Source organism: Oncorhynchus nerka, linkage group LG13, assembly GCF_034236695.1.
Source record: "Oncorhynchus nerka isolate Pitt River linkage group LG13, Oner_Uvic_2.0, whole genome shotgun sequence".
NCBI lineage: Eukaryota > Metazoa > Chordata > Actinopteri > Salmoniformes > Salmonidae > Oncorhynchus > Oncorhynchus nerka.
In genome coordinates this window covers 39,778,189-39,801,301 of record NC_088408.1, presented here as the reverse complement: position 1 = coordinate 39,801,301, position 23,113 = coordinate 39,778,189, and the positions used below count along the sequence as shown (strand labels likewise).

The window sequence follows — 23,113 nt, the reverse complement described above, 5'->3', positions numbered from 1 at the left end:
GAACCCGAATGAGAAGGCTTTCGATGTGACGTTTCACAAAGAAGAAAAACATGACGAAGTAATGAAGATGGCAAAGGAAGCGGAGAAAACGGGACCCCTGTGCCATTATGCGGTGACCAGCCTGGCGAAGAACAACTTCAGGGTGGTCACCGTAACCATGTACAATCCGCATGTGAAGGATGAAGAGGTGAGGGCCTTTCTGGGGAGATATATGGACAATGTCTCCTCAGCGAGGTACCTCAGGGACTCCCTGGGTTTCTGGAACGGAAAGAGAGGTTTCCAGGCGTTACTCAGGGAGTCCCCGAAGAGTGTGGATGGCTACCTCCATCCTCCGGCAATGTTCTCCCTGGGGGCTGACAGGGGAACCCTATACTATGCACGTCAGCCCCCGTTCTGCAGGCGTTGTATGGCCTACGGCCATACCCTGGCCTCGTGCAGTAACAAGAAATGTCGGTTTTGTGGGTCGGAAGAGCACGAGGCCAGGGAGTGTGACGAGCCCAAGGCTTGCCACGGGTGTGGCTCAAGAGCACACCTGTGGCGTGATTGCCCGGCTCGTCACAGGTCATACGCGTCTGCAGCTGGGGGGGGAGCGGGGGATGGGGGGAGGAAAGAGAGGACGCATGCGGATTGTACGGATGGCACAGGGGAAAGGACGGAGAAGGACGAAGAAGGGAAGAATGAAGAGGCGAAAAGAAAGAGGAGAGAAGATGGACCGAAGGAAAAAGAAGGAGAGAAGAAAAAGAAGGCGGAAGAACGGGAAGGAGCAGAGAAGAGGGAGAAGGGGACAGTGGTGCGAGAAGGAGTGGAAGAGGTGATGGGGACGGAGGGAGGTGTGGAGGTGGGAGGGGAGGGGGTGGGAGGGGAGATGGGGGAAGGAGTGGGGGACAGCCTGCCAGGCTTCCTCGAGGACGAGACAAGGGAATTGATGGGGGGTTAGCGGGGATGGGACGTTGTGTCTCCCCGCTACCTCCTACACCAAAGAAGAAGGGGAAGAAGAGGGAAGTTTGGCAGGTAGTGAGAGGGAGGGGGTGTGGAGGGGGAGGGGGGCTAAGAGAGTGGCGGGGAGGGGAGGGTAATTTGTCCTCCCTGTTTGCCTCAGCCCCTTGCATTTTAGTGGATGACTCCAGTGAGGGGTCGGTGGGCTGTTTGCTAGAAGGATCCCAACTCCTCTTTGAGGAGATGGGGTCCCCTACATGCAGCCCGAGGCAAACAGGGAGGGGGATGGTGGGTGGGGAGGGAGGACCCAACACACTGCCTGGGTCATGGGTTGGGATGGAGGACGGGGGGCGTCAGGAGTGGAGAGGACGTCCCCGCCGGTGGAGATGGACCAGGGGAGCATTGGGTGAGTCTCCTGTTTTTCTTTGGTTTTTGGGGTTTTATTTGTTGTTAATAATTAAATGAATAGTTCTGTTTCTTTTTTTAGTCTAAATGTTAGGGGATAAGGAATAATGTTAAAAGGAGGGCGGTTTTTGTTATTTAGAGGGTGTGGGGTTTGATTTCTGTTTTTTACAGGAGGTTCACCTGAGGGATGGTGGGGATGTGTGTAGATTTAAGAGGGAGTGGGATAAGGGGGAATCTTTTTGGGGCATAGGAGGGGTGCACTCAACAGGAGTAGGGATTTTGTGTGGGCATAGAGAGGTTAAAATAGAGAACACTTTTGTAATAATGCAGGGTAGAGTTTTGGGGATAGATGTTAAGTTTAGAGAAGCTAGATATAGGTTAATTGGGGTGTATGGGCCACAGGTGGCGGCAGACAGGAGGGAGATGGTGGACTGTCTGGCGCCCCTGTGTGTTACAAACAGGCACTTGGTGATAGGAGGAGACTTTAATATAGATTTAGGGGTAGGCGGTGATAGCAGTGCAGGTGCCATCTCTGGGCTAATGGCTTGCCATGGTCTGGTTGATGGTGGCCTGCACACTACTCCGGCAATGGTCGGTCCTACATGGCGCAACTCCAGGGGGTTGCGCGGAGGCTCGACTACATTTTTGTATCCAGGTCTTTGGGTCAGTTGTCTGGGCGGCTGTTGCCTGTTTTCTTCACGGATCACGACGGGGTGTTCCTGCAGGTGGGGTCGCCAGTCTGCCTCTTCGGTAGGGGGTACTGGAAGTTAGATCGGGATATACTGGAGGAGCAGGCTTTCGTTGACGCATTTTTTGTTTCTTTCGGAGGCTTGACGGCCTCCGGTCTATGTGCGAGGGGGTGTTAGAGTGGTGGGATTTAGTTAAGGGAGGATAAGGGCTTTTATAATAGGATATTGTAGAAGGAAAAAAAGGGAGGAAAGGAGGGAGGTGGATCGTATCCAAAGGTTAATTGAACTCGAGTACGAGGCAGGCAACCTCGGCGGGTCGATTGACTGGGAGAGATTCGCAGCCCTAAAGGCGCAGCTCAGGGAGCTGCAGGAGCAGAAGGCTCGAGCTTTCCTGGAGCGTGCGCATAGTGGCTTTCTAGAACATAATGAGACTTGTTCCGCGATGTTCTTTAAGTCGGTTAGGGCCAGGCAGAGTAGGAAGGTAATGCATGGAGTTAGGGAAGAAAATGGTAGTATAGTAAGTAAACCAGAGGAAATGGTCAGGGTGACAACTGATCATTTCCAAGGTTTATTTAAGGAAAGGGAAATAGATGTAGAGCAGGGAAATGTGTTTTTAGAACACTTGTCCCGGCGGTTGCCAGAGGACATTAGAGACGTGATGGAGGCCCAGATCTCACTAGAAGAGGTTGAGAGCGCTCTTAGGAGGATGGGAAAAGGGAAGGTGCCTGGGATGGATGGGCTGCCGGCTGAGTTTTACCTCAAGTTTTGGGGTATACTTGGACCAGTGGTTCTCGAAGTCTTGAAGGCCATCCTTGAGACGGGGGTCCCGGGGGATCAATGGCTGTTGGTGTGCTGTCACTTCTTTATAAGAAGGGGAAGCAACTGACCTTGGCAACTGGCGGCCATTGACCATGCTGTGCGTAGATTACAAGATTCTTGCAAAGGTTTTAGCAGACCGGTTGCGCACAGCCCTTCCCTACGTCGTCCACGAGGATCAGACGTGCGGGGTAGAGGGCCGCTCTATAAGATGGAACCTACAGTTGATCAGGGATTCCATCGCTTGGGTCGAAGATAGAGGGCTGCCTTTAATGGTAGCAGCGCTAGATCAGGCGAAAGCTTTTGATCGCGTGAATAGATCTTTTCTATTCAGGGTGTTAGGTAGATTAGGATTTGGGGAGAAGTTTATAGGATGGATCCGTACTTTATATGTCGGAGCGGGGTGTCGAGTTAGTGTAAATAGTCACTTAGGTGACGTTTTTGACCTCTCGTCTGGGGTCAGGCAGGGATGCCCACTCTCGGCTCTCCTCTTCATACTGTACATGGAGCCTCTGGGGGCTGCCATTAGGGCAGACACAGGGGTGGAAGGCTTGTTGATCCCTGGAAGTGGTGGGCTGCGTGTTAAGATGACGCAGTACGCCGACGACACTTCCTTGCTGTTGTGCAAGGACTCGTGCCTGACAAGGTCCCTTGCCATCTTTGGGGATTTTACCCGAGCGTCGGGAGCAGTTCTGAACCATGCAAAGTCTTCCGTCAAGTTTTTCGGAAGATGGCGCGGTAGAACGGATGTGCCTGGGGGGTTATCTCTCTGTGTAGGGGCCCAGAGGATTCTCGGGTTCATTTTGAGACCTCCGGCTCAGCGACGCTAAACTGGAACATGCGTATCGCAGTGGTACAGAGGAAGCTAGCAATGTGGAAGGCTAGGTATTTGTCTTTTATGGGCAAAGTCCTGGTCCTAAAGGTGGATGTGTTGCCGTCTCTTTTGTATTTGGCATACATCTACCCATTGCCGGCTTGTCTGAGGAGGCCTCTAGTGAGGCTTGTGTTTCAGTTTATGTGGAGTGGCAGGTGCGAGTGGGTCGCCAGGGCACGCATGATCTGTCCCATCGGGAGGGAGGTAGGGGGGTACCACATTTCCCCCTCAAGCTGGACTCAATTTTTGTTTCTTTCTTGTTAGCGGAGCTTGCTCAGCCAGTGATACACCCGTCCGGTTACCTCCTGCGGGTGTTCTTCTCGTACCAGGCGAGAAGCGTAATGGTGTGGTCTAACGCGGGTCCTCGGGCGGAACAGCTGCCGTGGCACTTTGGCCATGCGGCCAAGTGGCTGCGTGCGCACCCCGAGGTTGAAGTTGCCCGAGTAGGTTTAGACCACAGGCACCTGTACGAGGAGGTCAGGCAGGCAGGGAGTCCTGCGCCTGTAGCGGGCATCTCGTCAGTGGTCTGGGAGGGAGTGCAGGCGCGGGGCCTGGACAACGGGCTCAAGGACCTGAATTGGTTGAGCCTTCATAAGCGCTTGCCGGTACGTTCCATCTTGTACCGGTATAGTTTGGTGCAATCCCCCACCTGTCCAAGATCTTCTTGTGGCAGGGAGGAGACTGTGCGCCATGTCTTTTGGGACTGTGCCTTTGCCGGACTAATCTGGGCTAGGGCACGGGTGATGCTAGGTGTGGTTAGGAGTGATTTTGTTTTGACATGGGCTAGGCTAGAGAGAGGCGTAGGGAGAGCAAAGGGAACGGATAGGGACAGGTTTCTGCTCTGGCTTCTCATGAGTCTCTTTAAAAGGGACTGTGGGAAGCCAGGAAGAATTTTGTCAAGACAGGGAGAGATTGGGGGTGGAAGGGATAGTGAGAAGGGTGGAAGGTGATTTGAGGGGAGGATGAAGAGGGAGGAGAGGAAGTGGGGGAAGCATGCGGCACGGGAGAGGTGGAAAGGGGGTTTAGGGCTGGGAGTGTTAGAGTGAGTTTGGTAAGGGGATAGATTAGGGAAGGGGAGATAGGGAAAGGGTTAGGTATTGGTTAGGTATGACGGGGAGGGACGATGCTCCCCTGAGGTTTGTTTTTGTTTGGTGTTTGGTGATTTGGTTTTGTAAATATAAGTAAGTAATTAAGAATGAATGAGAGATATGATTTTGTAAAGTGTGAATGGTATTGATTGTAAATAAATTATTTTAACCACCTTTTTGGTTTGCTTCTTGTCTTTAAGTTTGGTGTGGGTTTTTCTTTTGTTTGACTCTTCTTCGGCAGATTTAGTGGGTCTCATGGTGGGTGTCTTTTAGGTCCCAGTTGTTTTTACTAGTCAACTTTCAGTGGATACCCCCGTAGTGTCTTTCAGAACCCCTCCTAAACCCCTACCAGTTTCATTTTGGTTTTTGTCACTGACTCTTTGTTAGTTCCCTTTTCTATTTAAGTGACATTTCTGGTTTTCTTGTTGGTGAATGTAATAACAAACAATGTAGTAAAACAAGCTTATATTTTAGGTTGGATATTGCATCCAATTGTTAATATTTTAATCAATGGCATTTTCCTTAGAATGTTCAGTAGTCTTTCAGTTGTTAATCTTCTGTTTTTTATCCTCTTATGTATGTTGGGGTAAATATATATATATATTTTTCTATTTTTTTTCTTCTTCTGTGAAGCCATTGTTGCATCCATGCCTGAAATGTGCTGTTAAGTTCCATAGTTTCTGTGTTGTGGTATGTGTGTGTTTCAACATGGCTTCCTGAAATTCCCCTTATTGCTAATTGGAGCTGACCCCGCCCCCCCGTGAGGATACAGCTGTATCTCATTACACTCCTTCCAGCTATATAAGCCAGTGTTCTGTTGCTCAGTAGAGAGCTGAGGGTTATATCATATGTTGGTTTGTACTGTGTTAGTTGTTGCTGAGAGAGAGAGAGCCTCTTTAATGTTCTGAGTATTTTTTTCTCCGTTTTTGTTGTAAACTCTTAGACTATCCACACCGACAGAATAAGAACAAGTCTTTGATATTGATTACTAGTCTGCAGCTAGGATTTCGGTATCATTGAACGCGAGGAACGACAACCACCTAAACATCCATTCTATAACAAATGAATGAATGTCACTTTGAACTATCCCCTTTAACCACAACCGAGAGAGAGAGAGAGATGGAAATTCTACAAAAGACACAAACTTTTCACCAGCGATCAAGACGACACACTGAGCGTAAATATATATATATTGATTGCAATCGTTCCCGAATGAGTGTTCATGTGTAAAGGATTAGCATTTCAATTGTTATAATCATTAACTGTAGTGACTTCTTAGTCGACCCCCACTTCCCCTTTTGTCTAACAAGCCGCCATGCCGGTTTAGCCACTAGGGCAAATTCTCCTTTCATTACATTTGCCTTGTTTGTTTATGCATTTCTGTGAATTACTTAGTAATAAATAAATGATTTAAGACAATTGATGTATGGATGACTCATAGTGAAGACTGGGTTTGTGCAGATAACCAACAATATATGACGTTTGGAATGAGACTAACGTGAGGTAAAGTAAATAATTCATTAATTCGAAGACTTTGATCAGAAAATATCTGAAATGTTATTTTAGGAAATAACTTTGTAATCTGAATATTATATTCCTTGGTGCCCCGACTTCCTAGTTAATTAGTTACGTGATTAATCAGTTGATCGCGTAATAACTAATTACAGAGAATCTTTGATAAAAACTATATTTCTTCAGTTAATGATAAAGACCCGACACTAGGTAAGACTTGGTCGGATCACCCCCTGTATTTTGGTTAGTGCTAAGTTGGGTAGGCAGGTAAGGTAGGAGAGGGGGCTTTCTTTGCTTTGATTCCGTCCAGCCCCTTTCCCCAAAAATTACAGTGTGAGGGAATAATTTCCCTGTAAACGGTACCTTTGTCATCCAATGAACAAATATGTTGGTATGAAAAACATATCTCCCACTATGTCAAAATAGTGCATGCTATGTACCTTTAGTATCACTTTTCAACCAACCCAGTTCATTTGTTGAAAATGAAAAATGTTGAAATCAACCATACATCAAAGGATTCAACTACTGGAAACTGAAACAAACAAATGGATCAACCAGATCAATCCCACTTTTCAAGCCTGCTGAAGGCGTGGTGGAGTGGTAAACACCACCCCGGCTCGACCAGGGGCTTGAGGTGTTTTTTTTTAGTTTTTAGTTTATTTTATTTTTACAGGGACAGTGCACATTAATCAACGTTTCAGTAAAAGTGCCGGTTTTAGCCAGCCGGCTAATTTTCAACCGCAGTCCCTGGGCAGGTTATTAAAAACAATTACAATATAGACAATAGCACCATAGAACAAGCAAGACATAGCAACATAGGACAAGCAAGACATAGCATACAGACAGAGCAGCATAGAACAAAAAGCAGCAAGACAAAATTCATAAAAGCAACAAAGTGTTTCCACACCTCACAAGCTACAGACAACAGACAACATGGAAAGCGGCAACACACAGCTAGGGACCATGTTCACAAATCTGATTGACCTTTAGCCAGGTCTTAAGCATTTTGTGAAAGTGTGATATGTGGTGCAGTTATGTGTGTCTGATGGCAGTGTATTCCAGACATGGGAAGCTCTCACAGAGAATGCAGATTTACTAAAGGTGCTTTTCCTTAGGGGAACTATACAGTCACCTCTCATGGCAGACCTTGTGGATCTGCTGCCATATGTCTGGGTTTTCTGTTTAACAAAAATATTGAGTGGAGGGGGAGCCAGGCCATTAAGGATCTTGAATACAAGACATGCGTCAGTGTATTGCACAAGATTTTCCCAACTCAAGAGCTCATGCTTTCTAAGGATGTGACAATGATGATGGCTATTGGGCTTCCTATCAAGCACTTTGAGAGCCTGTTTGTAGACAGACTGAATAGGTTTTAATGTTGTACAGCAAGCTTGGGCCCAACTAGTCAAGCAGTATGTTAAGTGGGGGAGTATCATAGATTTGAAGTACAGTTTTGCTACCTCTGTAGTCAAACAATTTCGTATAAATCGAAAATTAGCTAGATTGAATTTAGTTATTTGAATTACCTTTTTCACATGCTTTTTAAAAGAGAGGTTGGAATCAAGTATGATGCCAAGGTACTTAAAATCGGATACCACCTGGAGCTTCTCCCCTGACACATAGACATCTGGCTCAGTAGCATCTGTTGCCCTCTTTGTGAAGAACATGCAAACAGTTTTTTCACATTGAGATGCAAACACGAGTCACTGAGCCACTTTGTAACCTGGACCATTACAGTAGTGAGTTCTTGTGCAGCTTGTTGTTTGCTCTTTGCATGCACATATATCACTGTATCATCTGCATACATTTGAACTTCAGACCCAGTACAGACAGAAGGCAGATCATTAATGTACAGGCTGAACAGGAGGGGCCCCAGTATTGACCCTTGGGGCACGCCCACATCATATCTACGAGTGGGCGACAGCTCATTGCTCACTCTGACACACTGAGTTCTGCCTTCAAGGTATGATTTCATCCATCTCAAGGCATCAGGGGAAAAGTTGAACTTGGACAATTTTGTGATGAGAATCTCATGGTTAACAGTATCAAAAGCCTTCCTTAGGTCCAGAAACACAGCCCCAACAGCACCCCCTTTGTCCATCTTGGACTTCACATTTTCCAGAAGAAAGCAGTTGGCCGTTTCTGTGGAGTGTTTCGCTCTGAAGCCAAACTGCATGGAGTGTAATGTGAAGGGGCTGTTGTTGAGGTGGGCAATCAGTTGTTCTGCTACACACTTTTCAACAACCTTTGACACCACAGGTAGTATACTAATGGGCCTGTAGTTACTCACGTCAGCAGGGTCGCCTGATTTAAAGATGGCCGTTATTATGACCGACTTCCATACCCTTGGAAACACACCGAGGCCAATAGATGTGTTGGTGACCTTAGTAATGGGGCCAATGAGTGACTCTTTGTAGTTTTTAAGAAAGGTAGAGTCCATCCCAAACACATCTTTGGCTTTAGAGTTCTTTAGTGAGCTAATCACCTTGTTCACCTTTGACTCAGAAACCTCCCTTATGATGAAGACCGGTTGAGTGTCATTCACTAGCACTGAGCCCAAGAAATCAGTGGAGGGGTTCTGTGTCCGTAACCTGACAGAGTCAATAAAGTAGGAATTGAAGGCTGTTGCTATTTCAACTGCATCCTGTGTTAGATTGTTATTCACCATGATTTCTAGTCTTTTTGCAGTGTTACTATGGTCTTTCCCTGTTAACTTTTTTAGATTCTCCCATATCAATTTAGAATTTCCCTTTGCTTCACCAGTTATGTTAATAAAAAAGTTTGCCTTGGCCTGTCTGATTTCTTTTATCACCTTATTTCTCAACATGGTAAACCTACGTCTGTCATGCTCTAATTTAGATTTTAGGGCTATTTTTAGAGCATAATCTCGTTCTTTCATCAATTTCCAGATTTCTCCATTTAGCCAAGGAAGAGTGCTCTTTTGGCCAGGTTTGGATTTGATTTTCTTTAGGAAGCCATTTATTGTAGTCTGGATTGTGGATAGAAAAACCTGACTATCAGCTTCCACGTCTGTATAGGACAAGAGATCATTCCAGTTTATTCCGTTAATTGCTTTTTCAAAATAGTTTAATTCACTCTTAGGTATTCTGAGTTGATCCGGCTTTCTAACAGCAGAGAGGTTAAACCTGCTCTTAGACAGCTTTCTGGCTATAAGTGTCAGATTATGATCAGACAGCCCAGTAACCATATTGAATGATTTAGTCACTCTCTCTGGTTTATTACTGAACACCAAATCAATCTGTGTTTTAGAGCAACAAATCACCCTGGTTGGCCCTTTAACTAGCTGTGTAAGGTCAAAGGTATTAGTGATCCGTTTGAGGGTTTTCCTACAACACTTGTCTTCATAATTAATGTTAAAATCTCCCATTAAGATGACCTCTTTCCCAAAATCACATTCCCTAAGCATGGTATTAAACTGATCAAAAAACACAAAGACATTTGGGGAGACAGTGTAACGTTCAGGCCGATACATTCTAGTTCATTATCACATGACCACTCAATTTGTTTACATCGGATATGTTCTTTAATGTAAATCATCACACCCCCTCCTCTTCCTTCAATCCTGTCTCTCCTGAAAACATTGTAGCCAGGCACAATCAAAGCAGCATATGGAGAGTGTTTATGGAGCCATGTCTCTGAGAGGCAGAGAAAGTCAAGGTTGGAGTCTGTGAGTAGATGTTGAATTTGATCACTTTTTGGAATGACACTACGAATGTTCAAGTGCCCCCCTAGTAGTCCCTTGGGCTTAGCTCGTGGGTCCCAGATGACTCGAGAGTGATTGACACATTGAAAAAAGTTAAATTTTCTGTGTTTTCTGACGGCTGGGTTTAGGCCGTTTTGTTTCGTTTTGATTAGGGGCAGTTCGGTAGCGCAATTAACAATCCCTCCCGCCTGCACTGGATGCGGGGAACTAATTAAAATAGCTTGCGTACCAGAAGCAGAGTCAGGGATCGCATATAGCGACTCTGGTATGTTTGAAGAGTCAAAATCTATCCTGGAGCCGGGTGAGTCGAGAGAAACCATAGGACCATAGCACTCACCCACCTCCACAGCGTGGTCTCCCACAGCTCTGATTATGTCATGTTCTGTGGCCTTGATGTTCCATTTCTTGACTGCCCCTGCAACACAGAAAGAAACACATTTAGTCATATTATATAAAACACTCAACATTATGGATATGGAGCATCCATGGCCTCAGTTACACCTGGCACCTAAATGTGACTTCTGTCATCTGTTCACTCAGGTCTATCAGGATTGGCCTTTGACATAGTCAGGACACCGAATATGCATCAGCAATGTAAAGAGATGGGGTGAATGAGTGGGGAAAAATACATTTTACACAAATGTTATTGGTCACATACAGGTGTTCAGCAGATGTTATTGCAGGTGTAGAGAAATGCGTGTGTTTCTAGCTCCAACAGTGCAGCAATATCTAACAATTTCACAACAAATACCTAATACACACAAATCTAAGTAAAGGAATAAGAATATATAAATATATGCATAAACAATGTCAGAGCAGCATAGACTGAGACAGTTTACACATATGAGATGAGAAATGATATGTAAACATTATTAAAGGGACATTATTAAAGTGACTAGTGTTCCATTTATTAAATGGCCAATGATTTCAAGTCTATTTGTAGGCTGCAGCCTCTCTGTGCTAGTGATGGCTATTTAACAGTCTGATGGTCTTGAGATAGTTTTTCAGTCTTTCGGTCCCAGCTTTGATGCACCTGTACTGACCTCGCCTTCTGAATGATAGCGGGTGAAGAGGCAGTGGCTCGGGTAATAACAAAGAATAAATGTGTGTGCCTGAGGTGAAATTAACTTTCATACAGCCAGGAGGGTTGAGAAATTAAATATCAGTGGACAATTCCCTTTTGCTTACATGATGACGTGATGAACCGCTAAGAGGACATAAATATTTACGATCTAAACCATGTGTGACCTCAACTCTGACTGTAGAAGTGTACTTCCTAACCAGTCCCTCAACCGCTCTCTGACTGAGCTCCACCCTCACTGGGTCTTCAGAGGAGAGGAAGGCTGAGGAGGGATGGAAGGTTGAATGGATCAGTCAGTCCATAAAGTGTAGAGCTGCTGTCTGACCAAATCACTATTTTAGTAGTTCATTAAAGTAAATTAGGCTTTATGACTGCTGAATACCAACTATCAATCACTTAGGTCATATATTTTCAAGTAGATACATCCTTGGGACGTCCCTAACCCATTAAAGTTTACATTTAAAATGGTTAAGGTAGGGTTTAGGGTAGGGATGTCCCAAGGATCCCAGATAGCATTGACCATTGTGCATTCCTCTGTCTCTTTTACGTGGCAGGTGTAAAAGAAACACAGACAAGACAAGTAGGCACTCAGGTCATTATGATCATTGTAGTTAAAAATATAGCATCTAATAATGTCAATCTGTGTGTGGGGTTGTTTGAGAAGAATGAGATTGTCAGCCCTAACAATCCATTCTAGCAGCTCATCAGGCTCTGAAAAAGTCTTCATTGATGACGTTTTCCTTCTATTCCAGGGCACAGCAGAGGAACTTCATTGATTCCACTCCTTCATCAATACAAGCAGTGAACATCTGAAATTCACCCTCACCTTTGATGCGCATGAAACAAGTTACCTGGACATTTTGATTAAGAGGGAGGGGAGTGGCTTTAGCACAGACCTATACAGGAAGCCGACGGGCAGGAATTCCGTTATGTGGAGACAGCTTCCACCCTACACCCCTAGAAAATAGCCTCTCCATCAGCCAATACAGTCATGTACACAGAGTGACTATGACAAACACACTGATTGTCTGGATGAGCGTTTCAGACAGCGGGGTTACCCAGAGGAATGGCTGCATGACGCAAGTGATCATTATAAAAATATGACCCAGGATGACAGCTTGAACCTCCCCTCCCTCCAGACCAACACGTTCAATGCTTCCTTCAGTACTCCCCAAACCTCCCCACCCTCCAGACCAACACGTTCAATGCTTCCTTCAGTACTCCCCAAACCTCCCCTCCCTCCAGACGAACACGTTCAATGCTTCCTTCAGTACTCCCCAAACCTCCCCACCCTCCAGACCAACACGTTCAATGCTTCCTTCAGTACTCCCCAAACCTCCCCACCCTCCAGACCAACACGTTCAATGCTTCCTTCAGTACTCCCCAAACCTCCCCTCCCTCCAGACGAACACGTTCAATGCTTCCTTCAGTACTCCCCAAACCTCCCTTCTCTCCAGACCAACACGTTCAATGCTTCCTTCAGTACTCCCCAAACCTCCCCTCCCTCCAGACGAACACGTTCAATGCTTCCTTCAGTACTCCCCAAACCTCCCCTCCCTCCAGAACAACACGTTCAATGCTTCCTTCAGTACTCCCCAAACCTCCCCACCCTCCAGACCAACACGTTCAATGCTTCCTTCAGTACTCCCCAAACCTCCCCTCCCTCCAGACGAACACGTTCAATGCTTCCTTCAGTACTCCCCAAACCTCCCTTCCCTCCAGACCAACACGTTCAATGCTTCCTTCAGTACTCCCCAAACCTCCCCTCCCTCCAGACCAACTCGTTCAATGCTTCCTTCAGTACTCCCCAAACCTCCCTCCCTCCAGAACAACACGTTCAATGCTTCCTTCAGTACTCCCCAAACCTCCCCTCCCTCCAGACGAACACGTTCAATGCTTCCTTCAGTACTCCCCAAACCTCCCTTCCCTCCAGACCAACACGTTCAATGCTTCCTTCAGTACTCCCCAAACCTCCCCTCCCTCCAGACCAACTCATTCAATGCTTCCTTCAGTACTCCCCAAACCTCCCCTCCCTCCAGACGAACACGTTCAATGCTTCCTTCAGTACTCCCCAAACCTCCCTTCCCTCCAGACCAACACGTTCAATGCTTCCTTCAGTACTCCCCAAACCTCCCCTCCCTCCAGACGAACACGTTCAATGCTTCCTTCAGTACTCCCCAAACCTCCCCTCCCTCCAGACCAACTCGTTCAATGCTTCCTTCAGTACTCCCCAAACCTCCCCTCCCTCCAGAACAACACGTTCAATGCTTCCTTCAGTGCTCCCCACTTGGTAAACAGTTAGACCACATCATTAAACTTCTTATGGCTGCAGGGGCAGTATTGAGTAGCTTGGATGAAAGGTGCCCAGAGTAAATGGCCTACACCTCAGTCTCAGTTGCTAATATATGCATATTTGTATTAGTATTGGATAGAAAACACTCTAAAACTGTTTGAATGATGTCTGTGAATATAACAGAACTCATATGGCAGGCAAAAACCTGAGAAGAAATCAAAACAGGAAGTGGAAAATCTGAGGTTGATCGATTTTCAACCCAGCCCCTATTGAATACACAGTGGGACATGGATCAAGTTGCACTTCCTAGGGCTTCCACTAGATGTCAACCGTCTTTAGAAACTTGAATGAGGCTTCAACTGGGATGTGGGGCTGAATGAGAGCTGAATGAGTCAGGTGTCTGGCAGAGAGCCAGGTCCTGGTCATGCGCATTTCACATGGTAGCGACCTGCGTTCCATTGCTTCTCTACAGACAATGGAATTCTCCGGTTGGAACGTTATTGAAGATTTATGATAAAAACATCCTAAAGATTGATTCTACGACCTGTAATATAACTTTTTGAAGTTTTTGTCCGACGTTATGCTGGACCTGCTCGAGCGTTTGGATTTGTGTACCTAACGCCCTAACAAAAGTAGCTACTTGGACATAAATAATGGACATTATCGAACAAATCAAACATTTATTGTGGAACTAGGATTCCTGGGAGTGGATTCTGATGAAGATCATCAGTGGTAAGAGAATATTTATAATGTTATTTCTGATTTTTGTTGACTCCAACATGGCGGATAATTTTATTTGTTTTCTGAGCGCTGTTCTCAGATTATTGAATGGTTTGCTTTTTCCGTAAAGTTTTTTTGTAATCTGACACAGCGGTTGCATTAAGGAGAAGTACAGTGGGGCAAAAAAGTATTTAGTCAGCCACCAATTGTGCAAGTTCTCCCACTTAAAAATATGAGAGAGGCCTGTAATTTTCATCATAGGTACACTTCAACTATGACAGACAAAATTATTATTTTTTTCTCCAGAAAATCACATTGTAGTGATTTTTTATGAATTTATTTGCAAATTATGGTGGAAAATAAGTATTTGGTCAATAACAAAAGTTTATCTCAATACTTTGTTATATACCCTTTGTTGGCAATGACAGAGGTCAAATGTTTTCTGTAAGTCTTCACAAGGTTTTCACACACTGTTGCTGGTATTTTGGCCCATTTCTCCATGCAGATCTCCTCTATAGCAGTGATGTTTTGGGGCTGTTGCTGGGAAACACGGACTTTCAACTCCCTCCAAAAAATTTCTATGGGGTTGAGATCTGGAGACTGGCTAGGCCACTCCAGGACCTTGAAATGCTTCTTACGAAGCCACTCCTTCGTTGCCCGGGCGGTGTGTTTGCGATCATACTGAAAGACCCAGCCACGTTTCATCTTCAATGCCCTTGCTGATGGTAGGCTTTGTTACTTTGCTCCCAGCTCTCTGCAGGTCATTCACTAGGTCCCCCCGTGTGGTTCTGGGATTTTTGCTCACCGTTCTTGTGATCATTTTGACCCCACGGGGTGAGATCTTGCGTGGAGCCCCAGATCGAGGGAGATTATCAGTGGTCTTGTATGTCTTCCATTTCCTAATAATTGCTCCCACAGTTGATTTCTTCAAACCGAGCTGCTTACCTATTGCAGATTCAGTCTTCCCAGCCTGGTGTAGGTCTACAATTTTGTTTCTGGTGTCCTTTGACAGCTCTTTGGTCTTGGCCATAGTGGAGTTTGGAGTGTGACTGTTTGAGGTTGTGGGACAGGTGTATTTTATACTGATAACAAGTTCAAACAGGTGCCATTAATACAGGTAACGAGTGGAGGACAGAGGAGCCTCTTTAAGAAGAAGTTACATGTCTGTGAGAGCCAGAAATCTTGCTTGTTTGTAGGTGACCAAATACTTATTTTCCACCATAATTTGCAAATAAATTCATAAAAAATCCTACAATGTGACTTTCTGGATTTGTTTTCAAATTTTGTCTGTCATAGTTGAAGTGTACCTATGATGAAAATTACAGGCCTCTCTCATCTTTCTAAGTGGGAGAACTTGCACAATTGGTGGCTGACTAAATACTTTTTGCCCCACTGTATATCTATATTTCCATGTCTAACAATTGTATTTTCATCGACATTTATAATGAGTATTTCTGTAAAATGATGTGTCTCTGCAATATCACCGGATGTTTCTGGAACTAGTGAACGTAACGCGCCAATGTATACTGAGATGTTTTTATGTGAATATGAACTTTATCAAACAAAACATATATGTATTGTGTAACATTAAGTCCTAAGTGTGTCATCTGATGAAGATCATCAAAGGTTAGTGATTAATTTATCTCTATTCATGGTTTTTGTGACTCCTCTCTTTGGCTGGAAAAATGGCTGTGTTTCTCTGTGAGTTGGTGGTGACCTAACATAATCGTTTGTGGTGCTTTCGCTGTAAAGCCTATTCAAAATCAGACACGTGGTGGGATTAACAACAAGATTACGTTTAAAACGGTATAAAATACATGTATGTTTGAGGAATTTTAATTATGAGATTACTGTTGTTTTGAATTTGGCGCCCTGCACTTTCACTGGCTGTTGTCATATCGATCCCGTTAACAGGATTGCAGCCATAAGAAGTTTTAAAAAACACTGGTACATCTTGATCACTGATCCACAACTGGAGAAGACGTTTAAAGAACCCCAGAGGGTAGTCTTCAGACACGCCCCCAACATCAGTCAAATGGTGGTGAGGTCTGATCTTCCACCGGCGCCACGTAGTACCTTCCTAGATAATATGCCGGACGTGGCCAATGTACCCAGTGTAACTTTACAAACAAATGTACCGAGTTAAATCATCCTATTACAAGCCAGACCATTAAGATTAAGGGCATCGTTACATGTTCCACAGTAAATGTGATCCACCTGATCAAGTGTATTTGTGGTCTTTGCTGTGTAGGAAAAACAAAATGAGCTCTGTAAACAAGGATAGCAGCACACAGGAGTAATAGCAGGACCCTTGACCAGAGAAACAAGGATAGCAGATCACAGGAGTAATATCAGGACCCTTGACCAGAGAAACATGGATAGCAGAACACAGGAGTAATATCAGGACCCTTGACCAGAGAAACAAGGATAGCAGAACACAGGAGTAATATCAGGACCCTTGACCGGAGAAACAAGGATAGCAGAACACAGGAGTAATATCAGGACCCTTGACCGAGCTATGTTTACATGGGTATTGAGATCTGACCTCATTGATCTGTCAGTAAGCTATGTTTACATGGGTATTGGGATCTGACCTCATTGATCTGTCAGTAAGCTATGTTTACATGGGTATTGGGATCTGACCTCATTGATTTGTCAGTAAGCTATGTTTACATGGGTATTGGGATCTGACCTCATTGATCTGTCAGTAAGCTATGTTTACATGGGTATTGGGATCTGACCTCATTGATCTGTCAGTAAGCTATGTTTACATGGGTATTGGGATCTGACCTCATTGATCTGTCAGTAAGCTATGTTTACATGGGTATTGGGATCTGACCTCATTGATCTGTCAGTAAGCTATGTTTACATGGGTATTGGGATCTGACCTCATTGATCTGTCAGTAAGCTATGTTTACATGGGTATTGGGATCTGACCTCATTGATCTGTCAGTAAGCTATGTTTACATGGGTATTGGGATCTGACCTCATTGATCTGTCAGTAAGCTATGTTTACATGGGTATTGGGATCTGACCTCATTGATTTGTCAGTAAGCTATGTTTACATGGGTATTGGGATCTGACCTCATTGATCTGTCAGTAAGCTATGTTTACATGGGATCTAACCTCATTGATCTGTCAGTAAGCTATGTTTACATGGGTATTGGGATCTAACCTCATTGATCTGTCACTAAGCTATGTCTACATGGGTATTGGGAACTTACCTCATTGATCTGTCAGTAAGCTATATTTACATTGGTATTGGGATCTGACCTCATTGATCTGTCAGTAAGCTATGTCTACAAGCCAAATGTGCTGAGATGGAGCAGCTGAACTCAGCCAACTGTGCTGAGATGGAGCAGCTGAACTTAGCCAACTGTGCTGAGATGGAGCAGCTGTGACTCAGCCAACTGTGCTGAGATGGAGCAGCTGTGACTCAGCCAACTGTGCTGAGATGGGGCAGCTGTGACTCAGCCAACTGTGCTGAGATGGAGCAGCTGTGACTCAGCAAACTGTGCTGAGATGGAGCCGCTGTGACTCAGCCAACTGTGCTGAGATGGAGCAGCTGAACTCAGCCGTTTTCAAGTTAAATTGTGTTGTGAGGGAGTAATTTCCTTCTTTGATCACTTTGAGGATGTGAGCTAGCCTAGCTTCTTCCTGAGATGTCATGTTGCCATCTTGCGTTTCCAAGGAGGCCATGGTCAGAGGTTCTTTCTTCGTCGTTTCTTGGCCTCCCTTGCCTTGTTTTTGTCTCGTAGGCATATCACCACACTTGGTTACAGTGTAGTAATCAGTATGTTGTTTTTGTCTCATAGACATATCCCCACAATTGGCTACAGTGTAGTAATCAGTATGTTGTTTTTGTCTGGTAGGCATATCACCACACTTGGCTACAGTGTAGTAATCAGTATGTTGTTGTTGTCTCGTAGACATATCCCCACACTTGGCAGTGTACTACAGTGTAGTAATCAGTATGGGTGAAGTTCAAGTTTTAGGATACGTTTGTTAAAGATTTATCGGGAGCTCTCGGTCACGCTTCTTCCTTCGCTGCATGACAGCCAGAGAGGTGAGAGGTCACACGGTTTAGATGGTAAATATGTGTTCCCTTAGCGGTTCATCATGTAAGCAAAAGGGAATATGTTTGATCATCTATGTTTATTTACATTAGTGCAAGTTGTCCACTGATATTGGTGTAATTTCTCACCCCTTTTGACTGTATGAGTTATTTTCCCCTCAGACACATACATTTGATATTATGGTCATTTGTGTCAAATGTACTTTTCCCCACTCATTCACCCGATCTCTTTACATTGCTTATGCATTCGGAGGCCTGACTGCGTCCAGACTGTCAAAGGCCCATCCTGGTAGATCTGAACCTAATACAGCTTGGAATGATCGGATGACAGAAGTCACATTTAGGTGCCAGGTGTAACTGAGGCCATAGATGCTCCATATCCATTACTTTGAGTGTTTTATATAATATAACTGTGTTTCTGGGTTGCAGGGGCAGTCAAAAAATGGAACAGCATGGCCACAAAACATGACATCAGCAGAGCTGTGGGAGACCACCGCAAGCCCCTGGTAGAGCCAGGGGTGTTTACCACTCCTTCAGCAGGCTTGAAAAGTGGGATTGATACTGTTTTTCATACCAAGAGTCTGTTGATATGTCAGTCATTGGGTTAATTTGTTTTACAATATGATCAAATCAAGCTTTATTTATACAGCACATTTCAGACATGGATGAAACAATGGTTTCACAGGAAAAATGGGGAAAAAAATGAAAATAAACAAATATTTACTATACAAACATGAGGATAAAAAACAATAACTGAAAGACTAAATTAGCATTCTAAAGAAATACCATTGATTAAAATATTAAGAATTGGATGAAATATCCATCCCAAAATATAAGCTTGTTTTACTCCATTGTTTGTTGTTACGTTCCCCATCAAGAAAACCAGAAATGTCACTTAAATAGAAGAGGGAATTAACAAAGAGTCACTGACAACAGCCACAACTAAACAGGTGGGGTTTTAGGAGGGGTTCTGAAAGACACTATGGGGGTATCCACTGAAAGTTGACTAGTAACAACAACTGGGACATAAAAGACACCCACCATGATTGACACTATATCTGCCCAAGAAGAAGCAAACAAAAGAAACACCCACACCAAACTTAAAGACAGGAGGGAAACCAAAAAGGTGGTTAAAATAATTTATTACAATCAATACCATTCATACTATTACAAAATCATAATTCTCATTCATTCTTAATTAATTCTATTTACAAAAACATCAAACAAAAACAAACCTCAGGGGAGCATCGTCCCTCCCCGTCATACCTAACCAATACCTAACCCTTTCCCTATCTCCCCTTCCCTAATCTATCCCCTTACCAAAACTCACTCTAACACTCCCAGCCCTAAACCCCCTTTCCACCTCTCCCGTGCCGCATGCTTCCCCCACTTCCTCTCCTCCCTCTTCATCCTCCCCCTCAAATCACCTTCCACCCTTCTCACTATCCCTTCCACCCCCAGTCTCTCCCTGTCTTGACTAAATTCTGCCTGGCTTCCCACAGTCCCTTTTTAAAGAGACTCATGAGAAGCCAGAGCAGAAACCTGTCCCTATCCGTTCCCTTTGCTCTCCCTACGCCTCTCTCTAGCCTAGCCCATGTCAAAACAAAATCACTCCTAACCACACCTAGCATCACCCGTGCCCTAGCCCATACTACTCCGGCAAAGGCACAGTCCCAGAAGGCATGGCGCACAGTCTCCTCCCTGCCACAAGAGGATCTTGGACAGGTGGGGGATCGCACCAAACTATACCGGTACAAGATGGAAAGTACCGGCAAACGCTTATGAAGGCTCAACCAATTCAGGTCCTTGAGCCTGTTGTCCAGGCCCCGCGCCTGCACTCCCTCCCAGACCACTGACGAGATGCCCGCTACGGGCGCAGGACTCCCTGCCTGCCTGACCTCCTCGTACAGGTGCCTGTGGTCTAAACCTACTCGGGCAACTTCAACCTCGGGGTGCGCACGCAGCCACTTGGCCGCATGGCCAAAGTGCCACGGCAGCTGTTCCGCCCGAGGACCCGCGTTAGACCACACCATTACGCTTCTCGCCTGATACGAGAAGAACACCCGCAGGAGGTAACCGGACGGGTGTATAACCGGACAAGCAAGCTCCGTCAACAAGAAAGAAACAAAAATGGCGTCCAGCTTGAGGGGGAAATGTGGTACCCCCCCTACCTCCCTACCCGATGGGACAGATCATGCGTGCCCTGGCGACCCACTCGCACCTGCCACTCCACATAAACTGAAACACAAGCCTCACTAGAGGCCTCCTCAGACAAGCCGGCAATGGGTAGATGTACGCCAAATACAAAAGAGACGGCAACACATCCACCTTTAGGACCAGGACTTTGCCCATAAAAGACATACCTAGCCTTCCACATTGCTAGCTTCCTCTGTACCACTGCGATACGCATGTTCCAGTTTAGCGTCGCTGAGCCGGAGGTCTCAAAATGAACCCAGAGAATCCTCAGGGCCCCTTCACAGAGAGAGAACCCCCCAGGCACATCCGTTCTACCGCGCCATCTTCCGAAAAACTTGACGGAAGACTTTGCATGGTTCAGAACTGCTCCCGACGCTCGGGTGAAATCCCCAAAGATGGCAAGGGACCTTGTCAGGCACGAGTCCTTGCACAACAGCAAGGAAGTGTCGTCGGCGTACTGCGTCATCTTAACACGCAGCCCACCACTTCCAGGGATCAACAAGCCTTCCACCCCTGTGTCTGCCCTAATGGCAGCCCCCAGAGGCTCCATGTACAGAACGAAGAGGAGAGCCGAGAGTGGGCATCCCTGCCTGACCCCAGACGAGAGGTCAAAAACGTCACCTAAGTGACTATTTACACTAACTCGACACCCCGCTCCGACATATAATGTACGAATCCATCCTATAAACTTCTCCCCAAATCCTAATCTACCGAACACCCTGAATAGAAAAGATCTATTCACGCGATCAAAAGCTTTCGCCTGATCTAGCGCTGCTACCATTAAAGGCAGCCCTCTATCTTCAACCCAAGCGATTGAATCCCTGATCAACTGTAGGTTCCATCTTATAGAGCGGCCCTCTACCCGCACGTCTGATCCTCGTGGACGACGTAGGGAAGGGCTGTCTTGCAACCGGTCTGCTAAAACCTTTGCAAGAATCTTGTAATCTACGCACAGCATGGTCAATGGCCGCCAGTTGCCAAGGTCAGTTGCTTCCCCCTTCTTATAAAGAAGTGACAGCACACCAACAGCCATTGATCCCCCCGGGACCCCCGTCTCAAGGATGGCCTTCAAGACTTCGAGAACCACTGGTCCAAGTATACCCCAAAACTTGAGGTAAAACTCAGCCGGCAGCCCATCCATCCCAGGCCCTCTGGTTTACTTACTATACTACCATTTTCTTCCCTAACTCCATGCATTACCTTCCTACTCTGCCTGGCCCTAACCGACTTAAAGAACATAGTGGAACAAGTCTCATTATGTTCTAGAAAGCCACTATGCGCACGCTCCAGGAAAGCTCGAGCCTTCTGCTCCTGCAGCTCCCTGAGCTGCGCCTTTAGGGCTGCGAATCTCTCCCAGTCAATCGACCCGCCGAGGTTGCCTGCCTCGTACTCGAGTTCAATTAACCTTTGGATACGATCCACCTCCCTCCTTTCCTCCCTTTTTTTCCTTCTACAATATCCTATTATAAAAGCCCTTATCCTCCCCTTAACTAAATCCCACCACTCTAACACCCCCTCGCACATGGACCGGAGGCCGTCAAGCCTCCGAAAGAAACAAAAAAATGCGTCAACGAAAGCCTGCTCCTCCAGTATATCCCGATCTAACTTCCAGTACCCCCTACCGAAGAGGCAGACTGGCGACCCCACCTGCAGGAACACCCCGTCGTGATCCGTGAAGAAAACAGGCAACAGCCGCCCAGACAACTGACCCAAAGACCTGGATACAAAAATGTAGTCGAGCCTCCGCGCAACCCCCCTGGAGTTGCGCCATGTAGGACCGACCATTGCCGGAGTAGTGTGCAGGCCACCATCAACCAGACCATGGCAAGCCATTAGCCCAGAGATGGCACCTGCACTGCTATCACCGCCTACCCATAAATCTATATTAAAGTCTCCTCCTATCACCAAGTGCCTGTTTGTAACACACAGGGGCGCCAGACAGTCCACCATCTCCCTCCTGTCTGCCGCCACCTGTGGCCCATACACCCCAATTAACCTATATCTAGCTTCTCTAAACTTAACATCTATCCCCAAAACTCTACCCTGCATTATTACAAAAGTGTTCTCTATTTTAACCTCTCTATGCCCACACAAAATCCCTACTCCTGTTGAGTGCACCCCTCCTATGCCCCAAAAAGATTCCCCCTTATCCCACTCCCTCTTAAATCTACACACATCCCCACCATCCCTCAGGTGAACCTCCTGTAAAAAACAGAAATCAAACCCCACACCCTCTAAATAACAAAAAAAAACGCCCTCCTTTTAACATTATTCCTTATTCCCCCTAACATTTAGACTAAAAAAAGAAACAGAACTATTCATTTAATTATTAACAACAAATAAAACCCCAAAAACCAAAGAAAAAACAGGAGACTCACCCAATGCTCCCCTGGTCCATCTCCACCGGCGGGGACGTCCTCTCCACTCCTGACGCCCCCCCCGTCCTCCATCCCAACCCATGACCCAGGCAGTGTGTTGGGTCCTCCCTCCCCACCCACCATCCCCCCCTCCCTGTTTGCCTCGGGCTGCATGTAGGGGACCCCATCTCCTCAAACAGGAGTTGGGATCCCTCTAGCAAACAGCCCACCGACCCCTCACTGGAGTCATCCACTAAAATGCAAGGGGCTGAGGCAAACCGGGAGGACAAATTACCCTCCCCTCCCGCCACTCTCTTAGCCCCCCCCACCCCCTCCCTCTCACTTCC

The 23,113-nt window shown here is 45.9% G+C and overlaps 1 protein-coding gene across 2 annotated transcripts in view; it reads right to left on the bottom strand.

Annotated features, from left to right (window-relative positions):
* LOC115140421 (zinc finger protein 239-like) overlaps positions 1–22,880 on the bottom strand; it is a 105,800-nt gene extending 82,920 nt beyond the window's left edge. For both annotated transcript variants that reach the window (XR_010465571.1, XM_065026427.1), the window contains exon 1: positions 22,788–22,880. Coding sequence is in view for 1 of the 2 variants with exons in the window: in XM_065026427.1 (XP_064882499.1) it covers positions 22,788–22,859 (72 nt within the window). In the remaining variant the exon portion in view is untranslated. The remainder of the gene's footprint in view (positions 1–22,787) is intronic.
* Between the last annotated feature and the right edge of the window lie 233 nt (positions 22,881–23,113).